Source organism: Pterocles gutturalis, unplaced genomic scaffold (genome assembly GCF_000699245.1).
Source record: "Pterocles gutturalis isolate BGI_N339 unplaced genomic scaffold, ASM69924v1 scaffold21327, whole genome shotgun sequence".
Classification (NCBI taxonomy): Eukaryota; Metazoa; Chordata; class Aves; order Pterocliformes; family Pteroclidae; genus Pterocles; species Pterocles gutturalis.
In genome coordinates, this window is record NW_010113310.1 from 1 (window position 1) to 25,223 (window position 25,223).

Below are 25,223 nucleotides of genomic sequence, written 5' to 3' on the forward strand. Positions count from 1 at the left end.
ATCGCTGGCTAGAGCAGAGGGGAGGAGACTTTAAAACATACCGCTAGTGTGTGTGTTAAATACAGCACTGAACTGCTCCTGTCCGTGTGTTGTTGTAGCTCCATGAGGTAGTTTTTATTTTAAAACTCGGAACCAGTCTGGCCGTTCTGCTCTCGACGCACGTTGTGACTGTCCCGCCGCACCGCGGGGTGGTTTATTTAGGAAGGAAGCAGCGGTTAAGAAGTGAAAAATGGTATTGAGTCCCTTCTGTCGGGGCTTGGGAGCAAAGCCACGCCGCCCTTCTCAGAGCAGCGTAGCACTAGGGTCCCCCCTTCCCCTGGCTGAAGGGCAACGCTACTTGTGTGGCTTTTTTTCTTTTCTCTGAAGGGAGGCCTCTTTCTGACAGCACCCTAGATTGGTGTTTCTGGCCCCCTCCCGTTTCCCCTCGCAGCAGTGCAGGGTCTCGCAGCCTGCGGAGCAGAGGGTGGGCTGAGGGGAAACACCCCCACTCACCTTACGGCCATTTCACAATTCTCTGTGAAATAGTTTATAGTTTATATCCTAATGTTACAAGAGGCATCTCAAAACAGCGTCTCTGAAAGTGATCGGAGGAGGATATTCCTCTGTTCTGTATTACTGGGAACAGTTTGCCAGCAGTCGGTTCTGCCTTTTGCTTGTGTTTCTGTCCGTGTTATTTACTGCTTTGTTGCACAACTGCAGGTATGAGAAATAAAAGAACCACAGCTTTAAAAATGTGACCTTGAAGTTACGAAGTTGGGTTGGAAATTTGAAGAAAGACATAGCACCTGCAAATGCACTTTACCTCCTTAAAAAACCCCCATAACTGGCCTGCATCTGGCATTTGTATCTGTAACACAAGATAAACAATTATAAACACGAAAAGCAAAAGACATTCCATCTTATCTTTTTAAGGACTATTAAACATTTGGGCATGTTGCTGAGAATTGGTATAAATACACATTTTTAATCTAGTCAGGCAAAACAAGGAACTCTTTGGGCTTGCCAGGAGACATTGAGACTTGAGCTGGATTGGGTTGTCTGAAAGGTCAGCTCCAAATTTAGAGTGTAGGTCCCACAGTTTAATAGATTGCAGGTGGATTAGCTTGGTGTGAGGATCCTGTGGGAAGAACTTTATTCGAAAGTCCGGGGCTAGTGCTAAGGTATTTTAAAGGATGGCAAATGTAACTTGGAGGTAAATAGATTTGAATTCTGAGCAGATGTTAATTTGTTAATTATTCAAATGGCTGAATGTGTTGGGTTTTGGTCTGGTTTTTGGTTTTTTTGGTTTTTTTTTTTTCTTCCCCCTGTTCTAGTCCAAGAAAAAAGGTCTGAGCTTTGAGGAGAAGAGAGCTCGCATGATGGAGATCTTTTTTCAAACAGTAAGTAACTTGTAACTGTCCTGCATTTACACTGGTGGGAAAACAGGTCCTAAAAGGAGCTTAACTGTAAATGTAGATGAAGTCTGTATATCCCACTATGCACTTCACTGATGCCCTGTGTCACCAATGTATAATTTACAAGGACAGAGCTTGATTCACGTAGCTTCTGATCAGGTGGCTCGTTCCCAGGTGGAGCCAGGGCGTGAAGGTGCACAGGTGTTGTTAAATGCTCGATGTGCTCCCTATTCAAACCTTCTCATTTTGAGTGTGTTACCATAAGAGGGATAGCAGGAGATTTGCGTTACCTCACTGCTCTTTATGGGAGGAAGAAGAAGAAATCTGAGTGTTAGAAAAGAGAAGAGCAGACCTGGAAGAGATCAGTCGGGAGAAGAAACCCGAAGATCGAGAAGCAGAGCTACAATTATATTGGTGACATAAGTAATTCACAATATTTCACCAATTAAAAAAAATATTGTGACATAGCATTGTGACATTTGAGTACTGGTGCTGACAATCGAACTTTGGCTCTGTCTGCCCTAAAGGGTTAACAGTCTGACCTCAGGCAAGATACGGTGACTTTAGAGTACCAAAGAGAAGAACAGGGCTTCTTACAATAAAAGTCTTTTTTTTTTTAATTCGCAGAATGTTCTAATTCTATGGAGGGATATGCAGCCTATTTCCCTAGCAGAACAGAAACATGCAATGTATTTCCTGCTTGCTTTTGTTGGCATTGATTTAGTGTAAAAACCACTCAGGCTTAGATGGTGCTGTCATTTGGAGCTAAAGTGCTTTTATGTTTTGCACAGAAAGACGTGTTCCAGTTGAAGGATATAGAGAAGATCGCCCCAAAAGAAAAAGGGATTAGTAAGTGTTTACAAAAGTTGTTTCTCTTGAGCCATTTATCATTTTTGTGACAGGTCATACAGGGTAAATTTTCCTGGCTAAAATTTTAGGTTTGTGACTGTAATATTAATGCAAAAAGTAGCTAGAAAGGGAGGCTGGTCAATGGCAGGGCTGTAGCATTGGAAGTTATGTCAACCTACCTTGGATTGCTAATGTTTGTCACTTATGTTAGGTGTTAGGGATAAGATGGGAAATGATTAGAATGTCACAGCTAACTCCAAGTTACCCAATAAAATATGGGATGAGGTTTTTCCTAGGCACTGAGATGCCTGACTTGCAGTGACTTTCAGTCCATGAAATTGTTATGTGTACTCAGGTAAAAGTAAACAGGTAGTAAACAGAGGGTTCAAATGTCTGTCTGTTATGTCACAAATATCTTAAAATGTTAGTCCAGATGTACATGGTCAATGTTCTGTTGAGCTTTTCCCCAAAAAATGGCTGGACAGCTGTAAATGGAAGGCGTTTGTCTTTTCAATGAAAGCTTTCCTGATGAGATCCACTGGTGTAGGATTAGGTCCAAGAGGATTTATCTTGTGTTGTTGGGTTGTTCTATATATTCCTCATTCTGCTTCCTTCTATGCTCATTGACAAAAGGGGGACGAAGCGTCATGTTTGTGTCGTTGCCACTGTCCTTGACTAGCATATCTTTGTGGCACGGCAAGAGTAAACGAACGTGTTGAAAGAAGTGCAGTCATAGGTAAATATCACAAAACAGTGTTTTTCAGTTATGTCAGCAGCTAACAGAGGAACTTACAGGCTTCTGAAGAGGTGTGGTGCTGTCTTGATTGGATGTCAATGCATATGTTTAATTGTGATTTGCAGGAGGAGTATGCAAAACAGTTAATGCAAGCAATGGAATTCCATATTTAAAAATCTGGAGTGTAGAGTTTCTAAAACCATTAACACCTTTGAGTAGTCCAAATTCATCCTGCTTCTGAATATGAAGGCATTTAGCCACACAACCCAAGCCCCAGTTACTCTTAAAAGAAAAATATCTAGCCTATGGAAACATCTCCATACTGGCATCCAGCCTATAGCTTCCGAAAGGTTGGATGTTCCTGATCTGGGATCCCCTTTTCAGTCAGACACTAAAAGCCCATAATTTGCTGAAAAGTCTTTATATCTGCAACACTTGAGGATAATAATAACTACTTTGCTTTATTGAACAGGTATCATCTTTTAAATGGTGAATTATACCACACATTTGCTAGAAAATGGATAATTATGTTCAGGAGTGTTTTGGAACCTTCTGACTGCAGATGACTTTTTGTATTGGAACTGAATATAATTAAAAGTAAAATCTGCCCCCCTGGGTCTGTAGACAGATGGCTTCAGTGCCACTGCTGCTGTTTAGTGCTTTGATGAACATTACAAAGTGAAATGTAATTACACTCCTAATTAAGAAATTATAAGTTAATCCACATTAGAATTAAGCTTGCAAGACCACTTCTTAAGTGCCCTCTCATGAGTTTGTTCTGGTATTGTACATATGCATGTATGGTTTATGATACTTGTGAGCGGTGTTTTACAAACATCTGGTAGCAGACTGTATAGAAGAGCAGCCTTTATGTATGAACTGCTGGTTTCGAAAGGATTCATTCCTTCAAGTGAAGCATCAGGCATGGTGTCCTCTTGAAATTACCCAGCTAGCTGACATCACAGTAAAATATTAATACTTGTAGGTGATGGCTTATGGTACTCATAGTTCTTCATAGTTTACACGCTATGTAGTTCTAATTTGGTATTTTGCTTTTAATAGCCTCGATGTCGGTGAAAGAGATTCTGCAAAGCTTAGTCGATGATGGCATGGTGGACACTGATAGAATTGGAACTTCCAATTATTTCTGGGCATTTCCAAGTAAAGCTCTTCATGCCAGGAAGCGTAAATTGGAAGAACTGGAGTCTCAGGTAAATCTATTTTAAGGAAAGTACTTGTTCTACCTGAATGGGTTTGCTTTTTCCTTATACCCTCTTGTCATTCTTCTTCATATTGTGCTCTTGTGTGCATATTTGTATGTGCACACACACAGATTTTATTATAGGAATCATCTGGTATGCACCGTATGACATTCCTTCTCATCTTGCTATCACTTCAGAAAAGTTTTGGAGGTTGTTCTTGTTGGAGCTTGAGAAAACTTGTCTACTTGCCACTGAAAGCATGTTATTCATGATGCAAAATATAATTTAAGGACTTCCTCTAAATATTCAGGCAGCATATGCTTTTATGTGTCTTTGTGTAATGTAGGCCATCATGTGGTAATGGTCTAAAAGCCATGAGAGGACTGAAATGGATATCCCAAGTAAATGTGGCAATGGTTTCTGCTTCTGGCCGTTGTGCTTTCCTGTCTGCTTTTATCGGTAGCTTAATTTGTGAGCACTTGTGTAATCTCATATTGCACTTTTAGTAGGAGAGAAGAGCAAATTGGTCATGATCTTCTGCAGAAGAACAAGGCATCTTCTGTTGCACCATTGCTGTTCTATTGATCCGGTTCTTTGCTACATTTTAGGAACTGTCTTTCTTGCTTCTTGTAATTGGGGTGGGATAGTATCTATTCATCAGTTTATTTGCAGCTGGAGTACATGATAACAAGATCAATAAACTAGCTTTGTGGTCCCATTGCACCACAACACTCCCACCTTTTCCCATGCTTATTTAGCATTATGTCCATTCATCAAAGAATCATTTGAATTAAACTTACTGGTACCCTCTGAACATTTTTACAGACATTGTTTTCTTCACACATAGCTCCGGTGTCATCATTGCCATTTTATGTACAGTGTTGTCACCTTCAGCTACTTCTCTAAAGCTCCAAATTAATAGTATAAAAAAAAGTTTTTTCCCCAACATGAAATGAAAAAGCAGTTTGTGAATCTGAGGCAGATTCACCAAAGCACATTACGTAGCTTGATCAATGCAGTTGAAATTGCTTGTTTATGGGTAGAGTGACCAGCTGAGATGTTGTTAGTTGTCCCTTGCTATGCTGTCATTGCTTGTAAATCTCAGTCATTACTAAACTGAAAGTGTTCGGTCCACTGTTCTCTTTTAACCAACATAGGATCATCTCCCTTTGCTCTGAATGTTGTCATCACTGGCCTGGGTGATGACTGACTCTTTAATTTCAGGTTCTGCCACTGACTTGCTCTATGTTTTGAGTAACTTTCTCAGCACCTCAGATGACCCATTAGTATAATGGATATAAATTGTACCTTGTGTGTACTGAGACTTGGTTAATATTAACTTGTTCCTCTGACAATTTTGTCTGGTCCTTTACTGCCTTTGTTTTCAGAACTCAAATGAGTCCAGACAGTAAAAACTTTCTTGATTTAGCTGGATACGCTTGTACCGTTTTCAGGCATGGATGTGAATTCTGGCATGGCTGGGCTTAAATTAAATTTTATTGAGTGATAGTAACAATGCAGCAATTCCTACTCCAGTGAAGTTTCATTTGTCTGAAGCAGGAGATCAGTTTAACCCTGCACTGACTTGGAACAGATTTTCCTAGTAAAGTTACTCAACCTATTAGTATATTCACACAAGTTTTAGACCAAGCTACTTACCCTGCCAGAACGTAAATGCCAACTGAGCAATTGAACAAATACTCCTGCTTTGTTCAGCAAACACCCTCATGCCACTCTCTTGTTGAATGCAAATGATTTACTCTTGGATACTTTCTATCTTTGCTTATGCTCCATATTATAGCCAAGTAGTTGAATGAGTGGTTGGTATTTGTTGTGTTTGCTTTTGGGTCCAGACGCATCATGAATTTTAAAGATAACTGATCAAGCAGGTCTCTAGCATACCCTGATGAATATTTTCCTTGGAATGTCTTACAGAATCTGCATAATGTGCTCCATCATAAGTATCCAGGGGTTATCTCTAACATATGCTGTACTGCTTTAAATGTACTATTACATTATTAAACATAATACTATTATTAAACATAATACCATCTATTATTATGGAATTATAATAGGCATGCAGTTATTGTATTGTAATGTTATTTGATAGTTATTTCTATGTATGAAATAAACTATGCTGATATAAACAGTTTTCCAGTACTAAAACTGTTCAGTTGAAAGAAATAGTTCTGTTACCGGACCCTTATTTGCAAACCAAGTCCTGCTCCTAACATGTGGGCTTGCTGATCCAAGAGCTCTCTTTAGACGGTGTTGAGTCCTTAAAAATACTTACATTCATTACTTTGCTTTTCTGATAAGAATGGAAATGTTTCAGGGAAAAACATTTTCACTAGCTGAAGATACCTTCTCTGTTGACACAGTGGAAAGGTGGTATATTCAATGAACAATTCTCTGAACATTTTTACAAGACGATAACAGATTAGGTCTGTGAGTTCAAGGTAGCTGTTCCAGTGTTTGTATTCTTCCTGATGTGAACACATGAAGGGTTTCTAAATCCAGTCACCGAGTATCACAAAACTTCTTGTCAGAACATGCAAAGCAGAGGAAAAAGTAAGCTGTTGTACCTTTGCTGTTGCATGTTGCTCGTCTTTGATCATTCCAGTATACAGCTTGTGGCATGCTGAGAGACGTTTTCTTTCTATGACTTGTTCGGATCTCTTGTTGACTACATGAGTTGGTCTCTTTCTTCAGCAGTTAAAAGCCAGAATCCAACTGCCTTACTTAAAGCAAAAGTTTAAAAATGTAGCAGTTCAGTTCATACTGCAATTGAGGCTTTTTACCAGGAGGCAGTATCTTTGTTTGCTGAGGGCACGGGTAAGTAGTGAAGGGAAAGGGGCGATCCCAGATGCTGAACTGAGACATTTGGAAATACTGTGGAAGAACAGAACAAGCTTCTCCATGATGCAAATTCTCCTATTAATGCATGGAGCTGAAGCTTGCATTTGACAAGTTGGGCCTGCCACAGGACCTTTTCCTGCATATGTTGGTACTTCATAATGCTTTAGCAAAGTTTCTTGTAGCTCTCTGCATCTTAAAGAGCTTGTGATCATGGGGAGGTTGGTTTCGGAACTGTTCTTGCAGGAAAATTTTTGTTTCAGATTTTTCAGTGATTATTGAGCCACACCCCACTTGGAGACTCAGCAGAAAGGAGGTCTGACTCAGTATTTATAACACAGAACAAGCCAGTTTTGTTTGGATGTTTAAAGTTACACCTCACAATGGTTGCGTATACCCTAGGTTTTTGTCAGGAAGGATTTATTGCATAATCAGAGTGATCCCCCTGTGCAGAGATATGGCAGTTAAAAACAGTGCTTGAAATAAAGATTCTATTGACATAGCTTCCCCTCCGCCCCCATCTTTCAACTTGCTTTTGTGGGCGCAGGTGTTTGGAGAGGGGTCTAACCCCTGAACTGACATATATGGAAAATCTTGTGCTGATCTGATTAGTATTAGAGTCTTGGTGTTGCTCTGTAACCCAGAGTTACTGTTTGGACTTCTTCCTGTTTTTCTGAACGCCAAGGACTGCGAATATCTTTACTTTGTGCAGCATTTGATGCAACTTTTTTTCTCCAATATCTTACAGGGTAAGAATTGCTGTTAGGTCCCCATGGATTTTGTATTGGTTTGTTTTGCAGTGGCATGGCTGCTCTTAAAGGTTTATGCCTTCTGCCAGATATTATTGCTGTTGTTCTTTCTGAGACTGAGAGCAGGATGGTGTCATCTTGTACTGCAATAAAGACTAAACAGAATATTTTTAGAGAAGGATACAGGATGGACTTTTTATGCTGTTCCCTGTGCTCACTTCAAGATACATGTGAACAACAGAGACTTGGGGAGAATTTCTGGCAATTATTTTTTTTTCCCACTAAGCATTGCATTGGGCTAGTGTTAGTTAAGATGGAAGGGATTAGTTGATGTTTCATTTCTTAAATCGCTGCTCTAGGATTTTCACTTCCATGACTTATGAATTGAGAGCCAGGGGAAGAATTTAGAAGTCAATACATCCTAGCTCTCCTTTGTCAGCTAGTTTAAAAAAAAAAAAAAACAAAACCAAACAACCACAACCCCGGGAATGAACTTGTTGAAACAGAGTACCAAATTGTTTGTACTTATGAGCACTGAAATATGAAAAGAGAAAGGATTTATTTTATATATTAAGAAAAAAGACTCAGAGAATGCTATATTAGGAAATGCTTTTGTTAGGAATGCACATTGCTTGAAAATAATTAATGGAAAAAATAATCATATTGGTGAGTAATCTGGCTTGAAGCTTCCTGAAGATGTTTGACAACATAACTAAAAGGAGAGAACCTTATTTGCTCTGAGTGCACACAGAAAATTTTGAGATTTAACAATCAGAAAGTTCTTTCAAGATGCAGTTTAGTTTATTTCTATGCTTTTAGACGTGTTTTTCGTCCTCAAATACTGTGGCTGGATAACTACATGGAAAAGCTGAATAGAGACTGCTTGAGACCACTGACTGAAGCACAGGAAACTTCTGCTGTCCTTGCATTGTTTCAGTCTGAGCAGCCTCCTCCCTGATCCAGTTGACTCACTCCATTGTCAGTGCATTTTCACATAGTTTGGAGATGGATTCTGGATTGCAAGTATGTACCAGTGCACAGAGGTGGCTGCCTTCAAGTAATCAGTCCTCAACTGAGGTACAAATCCGTGGAGATGACAGATGATCAGTGCCGGGTAACAGGCCTGATGGTGCTTGGAGTTGGGTGACGTTGCTGAAGATGCCAGACAAGATCTCTACCCTGGCTGGTGCTTTGAATCAGCCAGAGTGCCTGTGGGACCTAGCGCGGTGAAGCAAGCTTTTTGCATTGCTTTGTAGAAGTGTCCTCAGTAGATGGTATGTCAGCCTTTAACAGAGCCTCTGTCAATGGTTTTGAATGCAGAGCCTCACTGTTTTTTCTCCTTGTAGCAGCGATGGGCTATCCCTAGAGGTACACGTGCAACACCTTTGGAATCGGTGGCCTAATGCTGTTGATAGAACAGTTGATTTTTGAGGTACAAGATTTTCACATCATGATCAATTGAATAGCTGTAGTAATTCATTATTCAGTATGTTTTTAAAAAGATTTTTTCATTTATTGAACATAAAGGACTTGCATGCATAGTGTTTTAAGGTTTATCATGATCTTAAGCTTTGCTGAAATATCTTTTAGAAGAGCTTAGAGCTATCTTTTTAGTATTTTATGAATGTTAGGGAATAGATAGTGTAGTTAAAGAATTCTCCTCTAAAACCAGAGAAGTACATTGGTTCTTTTGCAACTAATGCATATGACTTGTGTTAGGAATTGCTTAGACATTTTTCTCTAATATTTATGCTTACAATTTAATTTTATTAGGCTGGAGAAAATATAAGTTGTCCCTTTCCAGGAAAAATAAATGTCTAATTGCTGAAGAGTTCCCTTTCTTAATGTATTACACAGGTGGGATCCCAATGTGTTGACTAAGCAGTTACAGTGGTCTTCCCATATCCATGCTGGGCCTCCCTTTTTCCACTTATATTTGAGGGCACTCATTTAGCTTCCTACTTTATTTATTCTTCCTCGGATTGACCTGACCATTCTGATTATCTGCAGCCCCAGTCTGACAGGTGAGTCCATTCCCTTCTGGCTCACTTTTTTCCCTCTCTTGTGTAGTAATGACTCTCCCAGCAGAGGCAATTAGTGACCCCTCCTTATTTGCAGCCTGCAGACTTCCACTGACCTGTACATTTTCTTTGAAATAAAGGACTAGACACATAAAGGAATGGCCAACTCTGAAGCTGGTATGGTATGACTAGGTAACTTCATACCACCCAGTGGGAGCTGTAGGAGGAAGAAATATTCTAAAGCAAGAAGCTGAGAATTTGCATAATTTAAACATTGAGAATGTGTTGATTATATCAGTGCTTGTTTGTTCGTGTAAAGCTTATTCCCTGGATCAGTCTCCTGGAAGATGCTCATGAAGTTTTATTTGAAGCAGACCAAGGTTTTTGTTACCTCTTTGCATCTTGCACTTGAAAAATGTTGATGTCTTGCAATGATTCTGAATTTACTAAGTCCTCAAATGTCCAGCAGAGAATACTCTTCTAATGCTGCAGCTTATTAGAGCCTTCTGGAATTATGTTTAATGGCATGCTACAAAGCCCTGGAGGGCATCCTTAGTTACTGCTGTCATGGCAGACTTCTAAAAATACAGTGCTCTGGAGGCTTCTGTTAGAATTAAGCAGCCTCCTAATTTGGTGTTCATTAGCTGAATTTCATGCTTTTCCTTTTACTAGCTGTTAATATGTAACTAGATTGATGGCAACTGTGAAGTGTAGGTTTTCCTTTCCTGCCTTCTTGATGAGCATAAGCTAAAATTGTCATGATTTAAGAGCAATTTTTTTTTAAAAAAAAAGCTGTCTTTGTAGTAACTGCAAAGATTATAAAGTAGGTTTGAAGGAACAATCCTATGTTAAAAAGGATACGTTGTTAATGTGCCCCTGTAGAGTGTATGTTAAATATTCATTCTGATATAATGCAGGAAAAAATACTTTTCTAACAGTGTTTTCAGTGAAACTGAGTTTTTTAGGTAATATCGTCACATGGTTTGCCTTTCCTTTTCAAAGAGGTTTACATATCGGCTGCTGACACCATTCCTGACATTGCAATTAAATGAAATGCAAAGAAACCGGGAATAAACATGGGGCTTTCACTCCAGCAGCCCAGTCAAATCTGGCACAGATGCATCCCTGCTCATCTCCCCATGCCCCACAGCAGGCGTGGCAGGTGTGAATGGCATTTCAGCATATCAGCAGAAACCCAGCATCCTCAGAAATTTAAAGGTTTAGATGTTCTGTGCTGTCTGGCAAACCTGTAAGTTTGCCTCTGCTGCAAGGCCAGGAGCTTCCAGCCTGGGGATAGGGCAGAGTTAATGCTACTTTCAAAGCTGAATTGGATGGAGACAGGGAGTTCTAATCTCATTTAATTAGAACTTTGACTTTCACCTTAAAATCTCATCATTCAATTAATATAGCATATTTTACTTTAGAAAATTAACATGCGTACAGAAGTCAAATACTAGCATGCAATTATGTAAGTCTTACTTTATAGCATTTTCCTCTTCTGAAAGGAATGAAATTAAAAAAAAAAAAAAGTATAAAGCCAAAATGTGTGAAGTTATTTTGAAGCAGGGAGACTTCAGAGGAAAGGTCTTTCTCATCACAGTCAAACAGGTCGTTATTGTTGGACGCATGGTAGTTCCATCAAAGACTATTCTTTGTAGCAGGAATTTGAGATGACTTGGTCATCTGTCTTAACATTACTTAAAAACGATGAAGTTGGCATAAAGAGTGAATATGTAAGAGTGCTGTCAAAACTCTGAAATTTGATAGATGTATTTTACTGATAATATCTCAGTGTAGAATTTGGGGTTTTTTTGAAAGTCTGTGGAATAAAGTTTTGATTTGTTTTGTTGTAGTCTTTAGGCAGGACTTGAGCTCAGGGAATATCATATGAATATTGTGTTTTAACTTGGGACTGTCTGTGCTTAGTCCCTGAAGGCCCTGTCAGTATATGGCCCAGCTGGTTAGGACAGCAATCTTTAAAAGCCCTTTAGGGAAAAATCAGAACTTTTCTTCTTTCTCTCCCTTTCTTTCCAAGGGAAGATATTTTTCAGTGTTCTTTCTGCCTTGAACAGGCATGTTAACTATCACCTTGGACTTTGTAGGTTTAGTAAATACACTAATGTGCAGTAACGAGCATCCTTCATGTCCAGGTATTAGAATTTTCTGTAGTTCTGTCAGTCATGTGAATGCCTTTTGTCTCTTTCAGCTTTCCCTATTAGACTACTTGCATTTGTGAAACAGCATTGAAGAATGAGGCGTTTCAGCTTTTTTTTTAAGGTTGATTGGGCATACTTGGTATTTGTATCTGAGTAGACAGCCATCTGTCCCTCAGGTCGTGCCAATTATGCCAACTCTGAAAGCAGCCAGAGAAATTCAGTTCATTCATTCAGCCTGCACAACTGTTTCTATGAAGAAGACTGGCCTGGAGTGGTTATTTTATGTTGAGTAACTAGCACTTACCAAATGGCATTGCAAATGAACAAAGGAAAACCGAAAGCTCATGGCAAGACATCTTCTCTAAGTAAACTTTAACTTAACTATTATGGCAAGTCTAAAAAGGTGGAAAATAATTGAATTACAAGCTACTTTTAATGCAGAGGGATTTACTATGTAATAATAATCTTCAAAATAACTGCAGCTAGCAATATGAGGTTTGTACATAGATGGGTGAAGGTTCCAATGGAGGGGGAATTCCTCATTTATTTCTTTTGGATACCCCACACGTTCTGTTTACTTTATCCAAAAGCAATTGCAGGAAGAAGGACTCATCCCATACTCAACATGACCTGGGAATAGGGCCATGCCTAATTTACTATGTGATATTTCAGTCTCATTCTCATGTGTTAGCACGCTAAGTAAATCAGGACTATAGGCCTAAATGTAATCTTGAAACACAAAATGGATTGTGTTTATGGGAGGGGCAAATAAATCAGTATTACCCACATGAATACTCTAGCAAAACATATAAACACTGCTTATGAGTGCAGAGATCTAACTTCAGAATTCTTATTTTTTGATAATCTTTATGGTGATTTGTTGGACAATTGTGTGGAGAGTCAGATATGTGTTCAGTTAGTTCCCTGAAAAAACCTTTACTTACTTCGCTTGAGTATCTGATAATTTTTAATCACTGACATAAATTACAATCCAACACTAAAAAATAGCCACTTGTTACCTCTTCAGTACTTCTTTAAAAAAACAGAACTTGCACTCTGGCAGAATTCATAGTATGACACTTTGGAACAAGTATTATTCACTTAAAAGAATCAGTGCACCAGCCCTTGATTTTGAATAGCAAATATAACTGGTTTTGGGTCTCGTTTTTCTCCAGAAAATTACATTTACTCCCTACTTTTTCCAAAGTTTTTGAACTGACTCTTTCAAAGATTGCATTAAAAATGAGGCAATCTTCTTATGGTAAAATTTGTGGCATGCATAAAGAAAAGAGAGTTCTTGTACTGAACATTTTTTCCAGTATACCTATAATGCAGCATTTAAGAAAAAAAATTCTTGTGATTACAGAAATATGGTAAGCCCTAACTCTGTCTCTTCTATTTTCTATAGCTTGTTTCCCATCCATTTTATGGTGTTCTCATGATGAAAAAAATCTTATTGTCTGTTCTTCAATTTATGAGTTAAAAATTCTTATTCTATGTTGCTTTAATCTCTGCTTTTGTTCTTAGCTGTATTTCTTTAACCATTCCAGTCTCCCAGTTGCTTCTGTCATGTTCCTTCTAAGTCCCATGTAAAAAAAATCCCTACTGATTGTTAAAGTGACTTGTAATGACTTGGGGTAAGACATTGCTTTTCTCTTCCAAACATTGCAAAGGAAACAAATGTTCCTTTCACAAAATGTTAAAAGGAAAAAAAAAATTTAAGTTACTTGCTATGTAACTTTATTTACGTCACAAGTGTGTGTTTGTTGTCTGGGAGTGTATCACATCTCTGACTAGAGTCCCAGTGAACCTAGGACTTGCTCCTACTGTAGTTCCGCTCACTGGATGAGTTATGTGCAAAATGGCATTTCATGAGTGATACGCAGGCACGCTGAGAGCGGGGCAGAAGTGACAATACTGCAGTTCCTAGTAGTATTCTCTACTCCACTGTGAGCATAAATAGCTAACTTAAAAGTTTACTCCTGTGTATTTGCAGGCCCTGGTAAGGGGCCAGGTGACTGCATAAGTAAAAGAAGTAGTTGTATGCTTACTTTGTGTAGTAATTTAGAAAACAATTCTGCACATCAGTGCACTTTTTTTTCCTCATTTAGGTTTTATTGTTTTAGCCAACAGTGATTGCTGAGCAGTTTCTTTTAGAAATGTTCTATGCCTTTCTTTTAACAAAACAGGTCTGTTTTCAATATTTTCACATTGTTTCTTGGCTGTCTTCCTTTTTACTCTTTCTATATTATTAGTCTACTTTCTGGCTTCAAATTTTTTTTATCTTTCTTTAAAATCTAGAGGAATGCTTTGAAGTACTTTCTCTCCGTGCCTTCTGTCACTTCCATTTAAGTTTTTCAGTGGTGGGTTAGGTTTAACATAGGAAAGAAATACACCCATCTACTGCAAATGTCACCTTAAAACTCCTGAACTTTTTTTTAAGCTAAAAGCAAACAAGCCTTTGCCTCTGGCCTGAAACAAAGCATAGTGAACTTCAAACAGAAATACATCCATCTACTGCAAATGTCACCCTAAAACTCCTGAACTTTTTTTTTTAAGCTAAAAGCAAACAAGCCTTTGCCTCTGGCCTGAAACAAAGCATAGTGAACTTCAAACCCAAAGTAAATAACCTTGCATCATTAAAAACAATTAAAAAATCAATGTCTTGAATTCTTCTGTAGTGCCACAGTGAGTGCTGCTTGTAATAGCAGTAGTTTAAATACCATTTTTGGTTTAATGTTTTGGCTGAAAGAAAAGGGAGCACATGATACTCCTCTGTAAGACCACAATGACAGTGGGCTAACAGCTGTGAATGCTCTTGGTGGTTAGCGTGTGAGACCTTGGTTTGGTTCTTGTCCAGTGTACATACTCTAGGGTCTGTGTTTGCATGGCTTACACCAGGTTTGTAGATGTTTTAATATGCTGGGGAGACAAGCTACATGTTTGGTGGGATGTTGGTGGTTAGAGTGGTTAAGAACGAGGAACCAGAAGGAATATGACCAACAAAAACTTGCTGGAGAATAAAAACCCAGTTGTGTAGAGCTAGGATAGCATCAGGCAGGTTTTGAGAAGGAAGAGAACTGAAAACTGCTGCTGCTGTGTGTCAGGGTTAAATGTTCCTCTTACAAATATACATTAATGACTTGCCAAAGTGGAACCCTAGTAATAATGCGTGCATAGTATATTATAAATTACCTGTGTACATCTAATCTGTATCTTTTGATGCAAACCAGACCTCGATGCCTGTGATGGAACGGATGGTTATCAGCAGCGTGTAGCACTTAGCACACGCACACAGCAGCACGGATGTATAGCTAAACACTGCGAGAACTTTGCAAAGTAAGAAGGAACATCCCTTTGGGGGACTTTTGGATTGAATTAGTGTTGAAGCTAGGCCAGTGGTCAGTTAATTGACCGCAGTGGTCTGTAAAATTAAGGAACTGTTTCCCAACTCTCCTGTTCTATAGATACTAGTTACTTACTTCATTAATCTGTCTTTTTGCAGGCTCCCACCATGTTTTGCAAACTGTGAAAATGCTCATGGAGGATTTATTTTTTTCCTTTCAGTTATTTAGTGTCCCCTCCTTCTTTGAACAGCTTTCTGACAGATGACATTTTTCCAGCTTTCTTCTGCTTAATCATATGTCTGATACTCAGACTGGAGACATGAAGCTTTCTAGTACAGTAGAATATCTCTTTCTGTACTTGTTTTCCACATCTGGTCAGCTACACTTGTGGCAGAAGGTTGTTCATGTGTCAGACCAGATATCCCTCTTAAGAAACAGGGGGGAGACAATAAGTAGTTTTCTCCAGATCAATCTCACCGCTATTGGCAGGAGTCAGATTTCTCTCAGGGTGATTAATGGTCCTTGAGAAATTATTTACCAATTCCCTTGAAAAACATCGCAAGATTCCTCCATGGATTGAAATCTTCCATCTGCTACTGTGCTCCTTTGCAATCAGGCTTTTCTGCAGCTGGTGAGTGGGAAAGTAAGTCACTGTTATTTGGCCAGATGATCCTCTGCTGTCATACATACACAACATTTGCAAATTTTGCTTTTTTTTTTTATTTTAATGCCCTATAACCTGTCATCTTCCTTTTGTCCTTATCTCTCAGTTAAGTATTTTATAATGTCTCTTTATCCTTTCTCCGACTCCTTTATCCTTGCTCCCTGTCTTTCCTCCTTTCATGTATGGTTATTTTCAGCTGTGTTCCAATATCTTTACCCAAGCCTTCCTGCTTCTCCCATCTTCGTAGATTCCTTGCACAGACCCTGGTCACCCATCCTTGTCCTATGTTTGCTGTTTTTCCATATCTTGCCTCCTTCTGCTATTCCTTTCCTTATCCTCATATTTTATTTGTTGCCATGGGAATACCCACTGTGACTTCTAAATAATACACAAAGAGATGTGGTTTTGTTTTTGTAAAATGGAGAACTTTTAAAATTCTTGATTGTGAAAACAAGATTTACAAAAACCCAAGAAACTAAAATCTGTGAGATAATAAAGCAAAAATCTTGAATAAAATAATATAAAAATAATCATTGCTTTTAGACAGAGGAAGGTCTTCTACTAACGCTGTGGCATGGCAACCTTTCATGTTATGTAGGTCAGAATCTAAGAAATGTCTGTAGTTCTCAGTGTTTGCCATTACTGTTTATTTCATGATTAAATGCTATGGAACCAAGAAAATAATAAGATGCTATACCGTGAACCATGCTTCCAAGCTGGAAACTAGCTTTTATGATTTTATTGCAAATCCCGGAGAGTTCCTTCTATGCTTCCATCTTAAAGAATGCAGAAACGTTCCTGAAGAACCTCATGAATACGAAAAAATAGGGAAAGTGACATGTTTATGCCCTCTTTGTTGCAGAAAGCATTGGCTTTGCACGTGTGATATATGGGCCTAGATAAGTTCCTTGGCTTCTCTGCTTCCTCTGTGAGTTTTGTTCCAGAAAAATTCTTTGTTCAGAGATACTGAACAATGTGTGCTCTGGTGTTTGTCTTCCCTGGGCTTCATGAACTGCAAACTACACCTAAGCACTTGTCCTCTTCTTAACTGCATACTGCTGTTTAGTATGGCATAATGCGGGGATTAACACCCTTAACATTATATGGATTTTGTGGAAAGCCCAGAAAGAGTACTGTTTAACTGTACACCAAAATTAAGATGTTGGTGTACTTCAAGCCACATACTGAAACCCACACTGCTTCTGTGGTTACTTGCACTTAAAGCAGTGAGCAAACAGCTGGACATATTTTTCCCCAAATCATAATATGCCTTACTGTTAGTGTAATTTCTGTATAAATTGAAGAAAAACTAAAACATTCTTTTTGAAAGGGGACCTTTTTGACTGTATGTATACTCACATATGCATGAACACATACTTACCCAGAAAGAGTAAGTAATTTTTAAAAATTGGGCTATGAAGGAACCCCTAAACGCAGTGAGCTGCAGTTGGACTTGGTCCTAATCTATATGGACCACCAGTATGGAGTTTCTTTTAAGACCTGACAGTAAGCTCTGCCTGGTATTTATCATGTGTTTATGTTTAATATGTATTTCTGAAAATACAGGCTGAACCTGAGCTAAATAGAAATTGAGAAATTATCATAGCTCCAAAACAGCTCTGTTTGCATTGTATGAATGTGGTCTTGGTGTTTCAACTGGACAAGAATATAAATATATGGTTAAATTATCAAGGCTAGGGATTACAAGAAGTGTCTAGGAATGCTTTTCCACTCAGTGGGATCCTCAGTAAGAAAGGGAATAAAGAAGTAGAGGCTTCATCTGAGGGTTTTTGGGGGAAGGTGGAATGAAACCTGGGCTCTGACAGCCACCTTCATCGTCTTTGCGATTAGTCTGATATACTTTTTTTTCTACCTGACTGATGCTCAGAACATCTTAAAGCTAAACCAAAGAGTGAGTACTTAACAAACCATACTATTATTCCTTCTTCTTATTTTCTTTTATTTTGTGTGTGTGCTAGTTTCAAATGCAGTAACTGGTTTCCAAACTATATTTTATTACAATTTTTTTTGCGTTCTCATTCATCTCATTTAATATTTCAAGGTGTTTGGCTAATGCTGAGTATCGTGTCCCTGAGGGGCGAGTCATACATCCTGCTCAGCTTAAGAGTTTCAAAAGTGTCTCTGGAAAACTTCCAACTAAACTGGAAGGGCCTGGTTCAAGATGGGTGGCAGGTTAGTGGAGAGAGATCTCTCTTGATGAGCGGTTCCTCCTGGATTAACAGGAAAATGGAGGGAGTATTCACAGCAGCCCTGTGAGATGGGACTTCTGTGAGATTCGTCTGCCTCAGGCCTGAAGGAAGGGAACTCTCAGGTCTCACAGAGTGAGTGCAGCACCGAAAAAGGGGGCTGTGGCTTGGAGTTGTAGAGTCTTCTATTTGCCAGTATGCAAAAGGGATTAGGGCTGTGCCAGTGGCATATCAGACTTTGGGAAGACTGGTATCAGCAGCTGAGCAGGTGGATCTGCTGCAGCTTTTGTCACTGCTTACATTGAATAAGGAGAGCTGGAAAGGGACCAAAGGAAATAATCTAATCCAAAGCCTCCATGTCATGGAGTCCTTTTGCATAGAGATGCCAGATTATGGTATGAAGTAGGATTTTGGTCCCATGCTGAACATGCAGCACGTAACAAGATTATGTGTCACGGGAGTGAAAATTTCTTACACTTTAAGTTGCTTCCTGTAATTTTTTTCTGTGATTCAGAGCCTCAGGCTTATATTTGGGTGCTTTTGTATTTATTTTTATTACACAAGTTATATATACATTTATCTACTTAGAAGTGTATACCCATCTGTTTATTTCTATGTCTATGCATTTTATAACTACATTTAATATATGTTGCTGAAATTGGTTGATTTTGTTCTTTGTTTCCTTTATCAGTTTGCTGAAAGCAGTCAGAAAAAAGAGACTTTACAAAAAAGCATTGAGAAGGCAAAAATTGGACGTGAAGACACTGTAAGTTGATGTGGGGGGGGGGGGGGCAATAATAACAGGAAATAAAACGGGGGGGGGGAGGCATTCATACCAGGAAATAGAGCCACAAGTATGCATGGTTTGTAAATACTAATGTAGTAACTGGAAAACCATTAAGACTTCTAAGTACTGGAGATGAGAAAGGAAGAGGAAAAAAAAATATTATATTATTGTTTAGTTGGTCATGCACTAATGAGTAAAGATTGACAACTGGCTGCTCCAAGGCTGAGAAAATGACTGCCTGAAGTCCAGTAATCTTACAAGCTTTTTCAGATTTAAAGATATCTTAGAACCTGAGCTATCCACAGGTGTGTGCCAAAGTTGCCAATGGTTGGTGAATTGCCAGATCTAGTAACTGCAAACTTGGGTGTTGGCAGTGGTTTTCTTTAAGTTTTGTTTTATTTATTATCCAAATTTCTGAGCGGCCAAGTAAGCTTGGTGCTCTTAGCATGCTGAAGCTGTTAACACTGCAAAATAATATTTAGGCTTCACATTTAACATACATATGAAGTAGTGTATTAGAAGTAATTAATACAGTATTCTAAGTTGCTGATTTTTTTTGAGTTGCTCAGTCTAAACTGGTTTAAGCCTCCAATAAATAAATAAATACATAAACAGGTATGGCCAGAAATTTTCAGGAGGAATGGAATTTTGTAGGGAAGTGCCAAATTTTAGAATCCAGAATATTTTATAGAAATGCTCTGGGTTTGACTGAAATCAAGAAATCACAGTCAGGCTTCTCATGCAGCTGTGCTTGTCAGGTTTCCAAATGGACTATTCAAGACTCGGGCTTCTCCACCATGTGGCCTGCCCTCATCACAAGAGCGTTCTGACTGACGCTTCTAACGTTTTGGTTCAAGATTATACATCAGGATGCAGTCCCGAGAAATGTAGACCGTGATGTAGGTCTCTGAGCAGCCAGCCTCCATACCCCAGCATCTGGAAGCTTTTGATTTCCAATCTGCATTTTCAGAATGTTCTGAATCCAGGCTGTTGGCAAAAACACAGGGAATATGGAAATTTGAAAAAAACCTCAGAATGCTGGGCTGCCATGGAGATTGCTAGTGGCTCAAAACCTGATGGTTTACAAGCTCATGCTATCTGGCTTTTTTAGGCTACCCAGTGCCCTAGCATGAGATCTTTGAATATCAGCCAGTTAGGATGCTTGGCTGTAAGTACAGGCTGAATTAGAAATATGTGCTGAGTTGGCTATGGGAGAGCTCATGTTGAGTCAGTGTCTGCAGAGTTTTTTTGATCAATAGAATATTTGAGGTCAATAAATATTGTATACTCTCCCAGCAATGACTACCATGTCATAAATATCTGAATTTATTTTTGAGACTACTGCTTTTAAATGCTGGGGGAAAAAAGGAGAAAAATTATGGTGGGTTAACCTTGACTGGATGCCAGGTGCCCGCCAGGCCCCTCTATCCCTCCTCCTTCAGCAAAATAAGGGGGGAGAACAAGACGAAAAACTCGTGGGTCAAGATAAAAGCAGTTTAATTAAAGCAAAGGCCAAGGCCACGCACAGAAACAAAAGGAAAACAAAGATGTTGTTCTCTGCTTCCCCTCAGTAAGCGATGTCCAGCCACTTCCCGGCAAAGCAGAGCTTCAGTGTGTGTAACAGCTGCTCCTGGAGACAAACCCAGTAACCAATGCCCCCCTCCTCCTCCCTGCCCTTGGCTGTTATGGCTGAGCTGAGGTCACATGGTATGGAACAGCCAATCCGGGTCAGCTGTCCTGGCCCCGCCCCCTCCCAAGGTGTGTGACACACCCCCTGCTGGCTGCCAGGGGGACACTCAGCACTGGGAGGCTGCTGGGGGGATACTGACTCCAGCTCAGCCAGACCCAATACAAAAATAATTTTGGAGTGTGTTCATACACAGCATCTTGATTTGTGGGAGTATGGATGGTAGGTTTTTGTGTAATACTCTCTTAATTACAAGACTAGCACTTCTAAATGTGCTTTAACCTTTAAGCCCAGCAATTGAGATCTATTCACAGTTTGTCAAACCATGTTGAGTTCAAAGGTTGTAGAAAATTGTTCTTTTGGTTATCCATTTTGGCCTTACTTTTTTCCTTCCAGTTCATACTTGTTACCATTTAGTGAGTTTTGTGTGTACATAAAATGCTTAGCTGGCTCATTGACAGAAAGCAGTTGTGAAAACAGCTTTTAAATTTATATCTCTTTGTGCTTTGAAAAATGGTCTGTGCAATAATTACTGATTTTATTTTTTTTTAATCTCCCAATGTACTTTGACTCATCAGGCAGAACGTGCAGCTCTAGTAAAGGAACTTGCTGCCCTTCGGCAGAAAAAAGAACAGCTAAAGGCAGAAATAGACAAATACAGAGAATGTGATCCAGATGTCGTTGAAGAAATGCGTGAGTTATATATTGTTTAAAGTGAATTTTTGCACAAAAAGGTCTGCACTTCTTTAGCTTAAAATCTGGTATGCAGATAAGCCAAAGAATAGCTGCTTGGCTTTTAAAGTTGTGAACAGTACAATACAGGTACACTGACCATTTCTTTTCATGTTCTGTCATATTATGTCAGAGTTTCTACTGATATTTACTCTGCCAACAACTGAGCAGTTAAACAAACCTAAAATTGAAATACTCTGATGTGTTAGAATTAGGATCAAGACCATTTGTTCTAGAACCGTACTAATTCTATAGCTTCAAAGTGTGCTGAACTCTAGAATGTGTGTAGGAAGAGTGTTCACTGGCTTCCATTTACCTTCAGTTTCATGCTGGCAAAACAACTATCTTTGTACTTCCTTTGTCTTGTCTGTTTAGAACACAAGCATTTAATTAGAGACAATTTTTACTTATATGTAAGTATGGTATTATACTGTTGACACTGTTTGTACTGTCTCTGACATGCTGGGGCTTAGTTGGAGTTTCTAGTTCTAATAGAATACAAGGAATGATGAGTGACTTTAATACTTAATTCAGAATTGGGCACTGAAATATACTTAATATTCTGATCCTTAGCATGAAAAATGAAAAGCATGCATGAAATTTTATTGAATTTTCTCTACTTCAACTTTCATGTTTTATTTATTAGGCTTTTACGTTGCTACCCAAACACCCCTGCGTATTCAGTTGGTGTAATGCCAGAATGCCATAACAGAGTGATGAGGAACAGGCACAGACCTTTTTCTGAGAAGATATCTGACTGAATCTTTCTCTTTCCTTATTCTTCTGACAAAGTCCATAGCTTTAGAAATGTGCTGAGAGAAAGCCAGGGACATAAACAGAGTTGTCAGCACAACCCAAAATGGGACAGATGTTATTTTGAGGGGCTGTGACATTTTTTTGTCAGCTGCATTATCTTTCCCCAAGGATGTAATGGCATGCCAGGGAATAAGCAAACTTGAGACCTGAGGTTAGTTGCTGTGCTGTAAATCCCTCGCTGTGTGCTCTCCTGAGGACAAGTAACAGACACATTCCAGCTGATTCCAGCTGTAAAAATGAATGAGTTTAGGCAGATGCTGACAGCAGAGATACTCATCGTGCCAGGTATTTTAACTGCTGAGATGCCCTTCTAGTAAGCATTGCAGTGAACAATTTGAGGAGTCCGTTGAAGCAGTCACAGTGAGCATGTTCCTAAATAATAGGCACAGAGGGGCAAACCACAGCTCAAATGCTAGGGCAGCCTGCATTAGCTGGCAACACAGAGACTAATATCCTGAAAAGAGGGAAGGAAATGTAATCATTAGTTGCTCCTGTCATGTCCTGCTCTTTTAAAGAGTGTGGAAGCTCCACATAAGCTTCTACAACGGAGGGATGAGCATGTAAGGGAGTTGGTGGGGAATATTCAGTAGTGTTTTGAAAATAATTTGTCCCTGACCTTTGATTAAAAAGTTTCTGCTTTGTTATATGTTTTATCAGTCATCGTTGCACTGGTGGTGCACATTTTTTCTGGCAATGTATAAATTAATAAATAGCAATGGCGATTTTGGCAACTTAATTTTTTTGTCAAAGCTGAATGGAATTTTACAGGATAGAAGGGGAGAAAAAAGGAAAAAGAAAAGAAAAGAAAAGGCCGGGTGTTGGGGGCATTTCTCTTGTCCCAGAGTGGAGGGAAGTGCAAAGGCGAAACAAGATGCAGGAAGTTATGGTTTTTAGCATATGAAGGCAATAAAGAATCTGAGGCAATGGAAGGTGTTCAGCTGGATATGAAGGTTACTGCCGCTGTTTCACAGAATAACCTTGTAATTAAAGTTACTGGTTTACAGATTTTTCGAACTACTTGAGTGATACAATTTTCTACTAGCTGTACAATTTAGATAACATCCCTTTGATTATTTTCAGTTAGATTACCTGAGCAGATTGCTAAATCTAAATTACTTTATTTTAATTTTGAGTCAGAAATCAGAGATGGCTGTTATGTTCTATAGTTGCACACTTGTGAAGAGTTGGAATGTTCAGTACAATAGGTTTTGTAATGGGCGGTTGTTACTTTCTATGTTTGGGTTTTCCTCTTCTTCCTTAATGACTTCAACCTGTAAGGAAATCTTTCTGATGCTCAAGATGAAATTTCACTCTTAAGTTCCCATCCCGTATCACAGAGCTGCCTTGATTTTTGTTGTGGTATTTTAGGGGTGTATCAAATTGTCATCTGATTTCAGTGGCTTTCAAATTTGGCAAATGCTTTGCTATGCCTTTTTAAAAAAGGAATATTGCAGAAAGAAATTTATTGATTGTTAGATTTACATATTACAGTGATGACTCCCATTAAAACACGCACACACACTAATTCCAGGGTCAAAATGAAGTTTGGATGATTCATAGCGAATATCTGAAGTCTCAACTAAAAGCTGAACATCTGTCTTGCTTCCTGAGTCTTGTGGTGGGAAAGTCATGTTTGACCATGTAACTAAATATATTATAACGCATATTCACAAGGGGGCAAATCAGAATACTCAAATATTAACTCTGGTTTTTTGCTGACTTCACTGCTTGTCCCTTTAATATCAGTAACAAATGTTTTGCTCTATGTTTTGGCTTAATTTCCTTGGCTTTTGTATTAGAAAGCTGAAGTATAAACTGTAATGCCTTCTCAAGTTTACAGCATATGAACACAGAATTTCAGTATTTGTATGTGACAATTAACTGCAGTAAATGGCAGAAGAAACAAGATTTAGGGACTGACCACTAGAGGAAGCTACATAATAGTCTGGTCTTGTGGATATATTTGGATAATTCCATTTTACAGGAAGGGTATTGTAAAAATATATCTAGAATTGCAAACTACATGGATTTCTTTTAATGACCTTCCGTGGTTGAAGCTTGTCTTTACCACTTGGAAATGCTGTTTAAACCATCTTGTGTGAGTTAGGATCGAGTAATAAATTCTTCCTCAACATTAAAGGCAGTAAAACTGACAACAGTCATCGGAAGTAAAAAACCAAAATAAATACTGGGATTTTATACTTCTCTGTAAAGCCTGTAATCCTGCTTCAGCTGGCTCAGGACAGAGCCCTTGTTTCTGAGCTTTGAGGCAGATTTTTGTAGGCTGGAGGATAGTCTCCTGGGGAAGCAGCCATTGTAGAGAAGAGATTCTCTATTCCTCCAGGGGAACAGCTTATATGATATAACATGTATGTATGCAAAGTTGGATACATGTGATGCTGCTAGATTCCCTAAAGATTACAGTAGAGGACAAAGGCATGGAGAATGCAAGCTTTAAGTAGTTCAAAATTTATCCAGATTTTCATGAGGGCAGCAAAAAAAGTTCCACATAACATCCAGACTAACCTGCTGCATAAGTTTAATTTTTTCTGCCTGCCAGAGAGGGATGTTAGGGAGCTAATAATTTTTTTCTGACAAATTTATAGAAAGGTTTATGTAGCAGCCTAAGGATATAAATGATACGGATTTTGCTCTGAGTTGTTGGCCAGCTTGTAACCGGAAATAGCTAAACATGTTCAGTGTTCACTGTAAAATAAACATTTTGAGAATTTGAAACTTCTTGTTCTTCCACTGTAATGTTGATGTATACTATGTTAAAACATTGGTGGATCTGAGCAAACCTTAGCTATGTTTTTCATAGTAGTCCTGCTTTGGTTACCTTGTGCCTTTTCATATGACAGTAATCTCAGTAGCAGTTACGCACTGACTGGAGTGAGTGTCTTCAGTGTGGTATGGTTGCTAATGTTTATGGGGCTGGCTTTAAATGTTGCCTGTCAGCATTCCTATTTAGCATGTTTTTAGAATGTCCAATTATTGATAATATTTATGTCTTTGCCTTT

General features: G+C 38.9%; 1 protein-coding gene across 2 annotated transcripts in view; it reads left to right on the forward strand.

The window, feature by feature from the left end:
• The first annotated feature begins 1,312 nt into the window (after window positions 1-1,312).
• The window catches only part of MND1 (meiotic nuclear divisions 1 homolog (S. cerevisiae)), a 37,927-nt gene continuing 14,016 nt past the window's right edge, over window positions 1,313-25,223 (forward strand). The window contains exons 1-5 of one of the 2 annotated variants that reach the window (XM_010074454.1): window positions 1,313-1,379; window positions 2,166-2,243; window positions 4,042-4,190; window positions 18,873-18,947; window positions 21,234-21,348. In XM_010074454.1, the coding sequence (XP_010072756.1) occupies window position 1,379; window positions 2,166-2,243; window positions 4,042-4,190; window positions 18,873-18,947; window positions 21,234-21,348 (418 nt within the window). In that variant the 5' untranslated portion in view covers window positions 1,313-1,378. The remainder of the gene's footprint in view (window positions 1,380-2,165; window positions 2,244-4,041; window positions 4,191-18,872; window positions 18,948-21,233; window positions 21,349-25,223) is intronic. The other variant, XM_010074453.1, reaches the window with a different exon arrangement.